General features: G+C 36.6%; 1 protein-coding gene across 3 annotated transcripts in view; it reads right to left on the bottom strand.

Annotated features, from left to right (window-relative positions):
• The window catches only part of LOC106457174 (TAR DNA-binding protein 43-like), a 29,984-nt gene extending 24,939 nt beyond the window's left edge, over window positions 1–5,045 (bottom strand). For all 3 annotated transcript variants that reach the window (XM_013916566.2, XM_022382998.1, XM_022382999.1), the window contains exon 1: window positions 4,693–5,045. In XM_013916566.2, the coding sequence (XP_013772020.1) occupies window positions 4,693–4,927 (235 nt within the window). In that variant the 5' untranslated portion in view covers window positions 4,928–5,045. The remainder of the gene's footprint in view (window positions 1–4,692) is intronic.
• Window positions 5,046–8,920: the final 3,875 nt, after the last annotated feature.

Raw genomic sequence — 8,920 nt, 5'->3', positions numbered from 1 at the left:
GCTGGGTTCACTAGTAAATGCTGGCCAATCACTGATTCACATTTTAGTGGTAGAACTTTTGTTTTACAGGAGCGACATGGTAAATTTTTTTCTTTCACATTCTTACTTCTTATGGATGTAGATACATATTGTTTAACTCTATCCTGCAGTCTTTGTGAAGTGTGACCTACAGCTAACAACATTGGAATTGTCAGAATTCTCCCCCCACAGGAACAGGAGGAAATGATACAGAGCCCGATAAGCTGTGAAAGGTTTCAGGATGTGGAAATGGAGAGTAGCTTCCTCGACTGACTACCAATATAAAATATCTGGAGAATCGTGGAAAGCCCCCCAAATAAGTATCTGTTAACAGATGAGACTCAGTACAAGATGGAGGAATGGGAATCCCCACCATGGTTAAGTCCCTGTTGAGCCACCAAGCAAGGTCGGCCCTGATCCAAGGTAGAAGGGTAATGGAATGGTCCAAGGGGTCTATGAGGAAGTTTCACTGGGCGAGAAGCATCTAATGAAGGGAATGTACGTGTACCCAACCTACAGAAATGACTGCTTCCAAGGAAGCCCACAACCCCAAAAGACAGAGAACCTCTCACGCAGAAAGAGAATGAGCAGGTAGGGCCTTTATGACTGCCCACTTGATATCCCAAAGCCAAAGTGGAGAAGGCTGGGCTCAACTGAGAGAGGAAGTGAACTCCCAAATGAATAAGATACTGTGAGGGGTAGTAAAAGACTTCTCCAACTTGATAATAAGCCCTACCCAAGCATCTTCTTGAAGAAGTGAACGAGTGTGAGTGCCTGACTGGGCAGCGAGAGAGATGAGTAGAAGCCACTCGTCCATGTAATAGGAATTCCAAAGACCCCAGTGAGTGAAGATGACATGCAAGAGAGTATATCATTCTATCAAACACATATGGAGCTGAAGAAAGATCGAACAGCAGCACTCAGAACTGGAAGATAGACCCCTCTTGGACAAACCAAAGAAAATGACATGACACTGGGGCAAAAAACCCACCTAAATGAGAAGTAGGACTTCCAAGTGAAGCGAGGTGTCTCCAGACAAGAATACAGCTAGGAAAGAGCTATGATGGGACTCCAATCTCCTGTGAGTTTTGGAGATTAGGTCCATCCACACAAGCTCACATAAAGTCACTGAACATCAGGTATACCTACAGAAAGTGAGAAATACACACTGATAAACTTACCACAGATCTCCTGGGAAAAGAACAATACCTATCCCAGCAGATTACATGGAGGTACAGTAACAGGTGGAAAGTGCTGTAGGAAGACAATTTCCACACAGTAGTTATATCCCTCTTAATATCGTAACATGAAAGAAAAAAATCGTCAGCCAAATGTAAGACATGAACTCCTCATGAACTAAAGCCTGTGCTTCCCAAGCATACATTGTTGACCCTGAGACCTGGGGACTAGTATTCTACTTATTGTGGGAATTTTATCATCCAACATATTAAATCTTGAATTCATAGAAACAAAATATAATTCAGAAACAGAAACATTTCTAAAACAAACAAGGAGAAACAATGGAAATCAAACACAAGAAATTGAAACTGGAAGTTGAAATTGATATAAATTTGTGATCAAGCACAATCAAAATCTTGTAATCACATGGGGAATAAGTTAAAACACTTGTCTATAAAGTAGAATGCAATCGAGAAAGTGAGGATTGTGCTGCAAAGGTAGAGGGAGCTACCTGCACTAGTATAGGTGGTACAGTGTGATTGGTGGAGGGTAGTCACATGATTAGCATGTTGCTGTAATGGTGCAAAATGAAGGAGTATAAAAGACTGGTGCAATGTTTAAAAAATTTTAGCAATGCTTAGAGGTCAAATCAAGGTTGAGATAGCTTTGGGTGAAAGGAGGTAGTACCATTTCAGAAGGATGGCACTTTATTAATATATATATAGTATGGATATTTACATACCTCAACTCGGCCGTCAGTCTCTATGGGCCCAATAACAGTTGCAGGAAAAGGGTAAATTAGATATATATCACAGGTGTGTGTGGAGTGCTCACTTTAGCTCTAGGGCCCAACTCCAACTGTAGGAGGGGGTACATTATGTATTATGAATATTTATGCACATCTTCACTCTAATGTCAGACTCTACAGGACTTACACCAGTTGCAGGAGGAGGGCAAATTTGTTATGTAGTAAGGGCCAGTACTGAAAGTGGTCATCTCAACTACTCAACTGACAGTTGCTACTGGAGGAGGACATGCGAGATGTATATTTTGCATAGTGAGTGAAAATATTTTAAGAATAGACTATCTGCAGGAGGAGGACAATCAATTATGCAGCATTGGTACATATGTAATTCATGTACACCTCAACTCTACTGAACATTCAGGCTGCAGGAGGTATACACGTGTGGCATAAGTGATGCATCAGAGTTATATGTGGGATGACCCACACAAACTGTGTCACCCCTGTCCCACTTTGGTTAGGTTCCAATTGGTGAGGATTCTCCAGGGTCCACCACCCCAGCAACTAGGAACTAGTAAGTGGCAAGAGTTTCCCATATACCACTCACCGTGGGAGGGAGAGAATTCACATTGGCGAGACCTGGAGAGGGTGTCTAGATCCCCATCAGTCCTTCAGTCTAGAAAGATCATTTATTAGAGACAGTACAATGGGTAACCGTGAAATCCTATTTTGAAAATCGAACAAGCACGAGCCAGAGAAGTGGGTAGAAACACCTCCCTGGTGCTGGCTTTTTCCATGATATTTCATGGAGTAGGTAAAGTATGGATGGGACAACAAATTGAATATATATATATATATGCACACAAACACACATATCACATTTATCCATAATAAATGGGAATAAGTCAGGAATAATAAAAGTGAGTAGCATGTTCAAATGTGTAGGGAGTTATTAGGAAATAAGTGCATATGTCCTTGGCTGTGAAACAAAGAGGGAATGCAATGCTAAGGAAAATACCCCATCTGTACACATACTTTGTAATTATGTATAAACTAAGCATTAGTTGTACAAAATTAAGATTATTTTGTATACAGACCTAGGGTTTTTAAGCATTGCAGACATTAAAACAGAATCATGGCACTAATTAGTGGATCATCAGTTATGTTATGAGTGGTAATAGTATCAGCAGCTGATGCTAAAATACACATACTAACATAGAGAGAACAGCAACAGTCTAACAATACAAAGAAAGAAAATATATTTATTGACATCTGCTTATTTTTTGCCACAATTACTCTAAAAGTGATTTAACTCTAAACTTTAACTAGTTGAAATAATGCAACAGTGAAGAAGTATATGAAAAAGTCAACTTATTCTTATTCATCCACTGTTGCTATATACGAGTTGATGAGCAGAATTTTTGAGACCTGATCTAATTTTATTATTGTATCCATTTCCCATTTTCATGCACCCAATGAATGCAATATAAGTTGTTTTTTCCCATCTTATTTGCTTACTTTGAGTCCAAGGTGCAAATTTTTGTTTTAACAACCACTGCTAAGATAAAAGTGAATTCCCCAAGTTTTGCAAGAGTATTGCAGGATACATTTATTTTTGTTCATATGAACTAAGCAATACAATATTTCAGTAAAGAAATTAGAAAGTTTAAAGCCTATATATATATTTTACTTTAAAACAGTTTTAGTAATTAAGAAATGATTGGCGATTAGACTGATGTTTACTCAGTGGAAGTAACAGTGAATGTTAGCAAGATATTAGCAAAGTAGTTATCTTTTATTTTACTTTCATCCAATCATACACTTAGTTTAGTTGCAATAATATTGAAAACATTTGCAAATAAAAATCACCCATACCTGCTTTATTGTGATGTATCAGAGGAAAACCTTGAAGGAAGTTCTTAATCAACATACTTTTATTACAGTACTACTTCAAAATGTGAATATTCACATAAGTAAACAAAATATAAAAAGTTTTTAAATTTAATGGATGCAAAACAGCTTTTTCGTTATGACCCTTAAAACAGAGAAAATAATTGTATATAACTATAATTACCAGAATTGCTATGTAGATTTTCTTACAAACACCACATAAAGCCAAAGTTCTGATTTTATTCTGATGTCTTACTGTCTTCCATTTGAGATATGTAAACATATGCTACCCTTATTGCATCAAATTTCATCTGTTTTGAAAGCAACAAAAGACATCAATAAATATCAGTCTTGCTAATAACCGTCCATAACTCTTCATAGGTGCCCTTTAGTTGATATTAGCCTCACCTCAGTAGTATTCGTGGGCATTTGAAATTCACCTATACTAGTGCTATACTGCAGTGCTACAAAGTATAAGTAGCCATGGACACCCATAGATGGTCATGGACAGATATTAGTAGGTCCCACAAATACTTAGGTGGCAAGCCAATATTACAAAATATTTTACTTTTAGTTTTAGGGTTAGATCAATGTAATGTGGTGCAACCATTGGCCATGCTAAATTTGATTTGATAGACTGTTGTTGTTAACTCTGTCAGTGTCACTGGTATGAACATACCTATAATTTAGTTTAAATAAAAAGTTATGCTAAAAACTAAAGTTGTAATGACGAATTCGCCCTTTTCAATTTCAAATTTAAGTTTTCTGTTTTCGCAACAACCTAATTGAATTCAAATTTCAACTTGTAAACTACATGTCACACTTAATTACAAAGTTAATTTTAAGTTATCTATGACAAATACCTTTTGGAAATACACAAATGTATACATGATTTCCCCATCCAGCATCAGGAGGATAAAATCTTCCTTCCACAAGTCGTACCCCACGCAAAGCACCAGAATCCGGATTACGGTATTTTAATCCTGAAGCCCCTGGATATTGAGCAGACAACGTAGATAAAAGTAGAGTTCCATCTTCTTCACACGGTAACTCAATAGATTCGTCATTTTCATCTTCAGAGACCAATATATAACTCATGGTTTTATCTAACCAGTTAAGTATCTACTAGACTATCAGAAACAATAATGCCTGAGGTGTTACGTTACACTCAGAATATGGCTACCACTTCATTAATAATAAAAGCACCCCTCGGCAATCCCTAAGTGCGGCTGAAAGTTCCAAAACCTTCACGTTCCTTATTACTTCAACAAAATTGAAACGCAAAAACAGGAAATATATTTTAAAGTGTATAAATAAATAATAAAATAGTGTTTACTTAAAACGATTATTTGTGGCACTTTATTTTCAATTAAATGATATTCATGCACAGGATATTTAAAAGTTAATAATATTTTTTTAGGAAAAATAGTGCGGACATACGCTGTCTGATATTAGCCTATTTGAAATTATTTACTCCAAATGACCTTTATGGTAGATTTTCTCGCCGAAATTATTGCATGTAATTTTCGTATAATTCGACACAAATACGTTTAACATTGTTCACGTACAAAAGAGCCTTCTACATACTTGAAAACAAAACATTTAATTAGACATATATTTTGGATTCTACCATACAACATGACATTTAAAGGGGCGGGTGGAAGCCTACGGAAAATGACTGAACAATTGAAAGGTGTTTCATCACCCCCTATTCACAGTACTTGAATCTTATTTATTTAACGATTACCGATCCCAAAAGTACGCATGAATTACAAGTGAGCATCTCTCGACATTTCTTATAATGCCTTAAATGGAGAACACTTTGCTCAATCTTGCACCTGCCCCTTTAAGGACAAGGGGCCTGTTGGTCCTGTAATATATCTCTGGTAGTCCATCGCTTATGATGATGACATGTCATATGCTTACATCCTATCTCTTGGGTCTGTGAGTGCATAAGTAGCTGGAGAGACCCATTCTTGATGTATACAGTTTAAAAAATGACATTTTACACAAGAAGAAGTAATTTAAACCAAGTTGCTGAAGAGGTAAAAAGCATGGGAGAATTGCCAGGTCTATGAGAATTCCTCTCATGGACATAGAATTTTAACAATGTTACAAAGATCCATGCTTCAATCTACTTGCAGCAACAGATTCTGGAAGATTATCCAATACCTGGTACAGCCAAGTCAGACTTGCCAGGTTGAAAACATAACCATCTTTTTTATGAAGTATTCTCCACTTAAAAGGAACATTTCCCATAGGAAAGTGCAAAAGTAAAAAAATCTAGAAAAACGAAGATTTGGTATTAGTGAGAATTCAAAATGAAATCAACAACTGTTATAGTTAAATACAGCCCCTTCCTCCTCCCACATGGTGGTCCAGTGGTAAATCTGGGGACTTGTAATCCTAAACAAGAAAAACATTACCATCTATTTTTATACAGTATGCTCTACTTTAAATGAACATTTCCCATAGTAAAGTGCATGTGACACCTTAGTTGAATGACCCCGTTCAGTAAGAGAGTTATCTGTATGTTAAGCTGTACGTATGTCTATTTGCAAAGATGCAAAATCATCCTGTCTCATGGAGGGACAGCAGTAAGTTTATGGAATTACAAATTTTAGAAATAGGGGTAAAGGGTATAGAATGGATTACTTTATAACTTCTCAAGATTGTGGTGTGATGTTGTTTGTGAAATAATGTATATTTAGAAATATGAGTTAACTGGCAACAATGTCTGCTGAAGGATCATGAAAAGCAGCAGAATACAACAATAGAACGTGTGTAAACTTGGGATATATCTTCTTACAACTGTTTGAATTTTGTGGTTGCAGGTTTTAGCAAAAGTCCACTTGTTGAAAAAGGAAATACAAGTAAACTGTGTAAAAATAAAATGTACAAAAATAAATAGTCTAGAAAAAGTCTCTCTAGTTTATCTGTCTTGGTTGATCACAGATGGCATTGATCAGAGCTGGAGCTGATCTACTCTGATCAGTGAATGCCTGGAAGTTTTGTAGAGACCACCCTTTTCAGTCTTGAACTCACAAGACTAAATACCACAGTGACAATCTTCAACTATCTATACTTTTTGTACACTGAGATTAAACCTGATTGGTCACTCAGGGTACAGGAGTTTCTGGTGATTCTCCTTCATGAGTTTATGGCAGTAATGAAAGGGAAGTCATGGACTTTCACAGCATCGATAAAAGTCCTAAAAGCTATCCCTCTTTTGCCTGGTTACGAAACTTTCAACTCATGGAAATGGCATTTTCTTAAACATAAATCTTTAACTCAATCAGAAAAGAGCTAAAAAAATACAAGTAGATACACTCATCAGGAGAAAATCAACCACTCTACAAAAACAAGTCCTGTGGTCATGGCACCAAATTTTCTCCTTCTTGCCCACTCTGTTCTTTTCTCAGGGTCACCGATTGCCCATCAAGTAATTGGATAGAAACCACAGAATAATGAAAGGCTCTATAGAAAATGCACTGTGGAACAAAACACCTGAAATCTCTTAACTTTGTCCGAGTTTGATGCAAAGAAAAGGGTTTGACAAAAGTTACACACAGTAAAAAATATTTATTTTGACACAAACACTATCAAATATAAAAAGACATGTTTGTTGTGTGACATCCTTACTGGAGAGTTATCTGTATGTTAAGCTTTATATATATCCGTTTATGAATAATCAAAATCACCCTATGCCATGGTGGGACAGCAGTACGTTTATGGACTTGCAATGCTAAAATCCGAGATTCAATTCCATGCAGTGGACGCAACAAATAGCCTAGTGTGGCTTCGCTATAAAACAAAGAAGCAAAGCTACCCTATCTACTTGTATATCTTAATCAAATCAATTAGGTACCAGACTGAGAAAACATAGCATTACATACTGAAAACAATATTGCCATTTTTTCTCAGGATGTACACACCACTCAAGTAACTGATGGCACTCTCACTCAAAAAAATAAATTATTTTATATCCTTAAAGAATCATCTGACTTGCCATTTGTTTTTATACAGTACGTTCTACTTTAAAGAAACATTTCCCAAAGGAAAGTGCATGTTACGCCTTAGTCGAATGACCCAGTTCAGTAAGTGACTAGAGCTAGAGGAATTTAGTAGCTCTCTGACTAATACTTTATATTAAGCATAGGTACACAATATGTAAATAATTTTTAATTTAAAGATATGGTGATAGAAAACCCCTAACATGTCTGCATACCACAATTCTTCACACTGCCAAGAGAATTGACTGAACAAAAGAGAACCAGAGATTAATAGGAATCAACTGATATTTGGTTAATCAACATAAAAATCAAAAGATTGTAACAGGAAAGACAGAATTAAAGGAACAGAGTTCAACAACTTGAGTAATGGCAAAGAATGGCTCATAAAGATATAGAAAAGTGCAGATTGTTTGTTTGTAATTAAGTACAAGGCTAACTGGGTAGAGCACAGTTAGGAGTATTGAAACCCGGATTCTAGCATTGTAAGTCCGCAGACATACCACCGGGGGCAGAAAAGTGCAAAAAGGGAGTTTATCGATAGACAAAAAAAATCTAGATGGAAAAAATCCCGATTTTAAAGATGGGAAATAATATTCTCGAAATTGCAGAAGTGAAGTCTTAGTAAATATTTTGGATGTATGGTGTAGAATGATTTTCTTTATAATTTCTTATTATTGTTTGTTGTTTCTTATTAAGCACAAAGCTACACGAGGGCTATCTGTGTTAGCTGTCCCTAATTTAGCAGTCTAAGACTAGAGGGAAGGCAACTAGTCATCACCACCCACCACCAACTCTTGGGCTACTCTTTTACCAACAAATAGTGGGATTGATTGTCACATTATAACGCCCCCACGGCTGAAAGGGCAAACATGTTTGGTGTGAAGGGGATTCGAACTCGTGACCTGCAGATTGCGAGTCGAGTGCCCTAACCACCTGGCTATGCCGAGCCCACCTGGTGAGAGAATGTAAATTTAAGATTATGAGTTACCTGACAACAATGTCTGCTGAAAGAACATTAAAAGCAACAGAAGACAATAACAGAACTTGGATAACATTATAACTTGTAATATTGTTACGA

Source organism: Limulus polyphemus, unplaced genomic scaffold, assembly GCF_000517525.1.
Source record: "Limulus polyphemus unplaced genomic scaffold, Limulus_polyphemus-2.1.2 Scaffold299, whole genome shotgun sequence".
Taxonomy (NCBI): Eukaryota; Metazoa; Arthropoda; class Merostomata; order Xiphosura; family Limulidae; genus Limulus; species Limulus polyphemus.
This window is presented reverse-complemented; position numbering and strand designations above follow the sequence as displayed.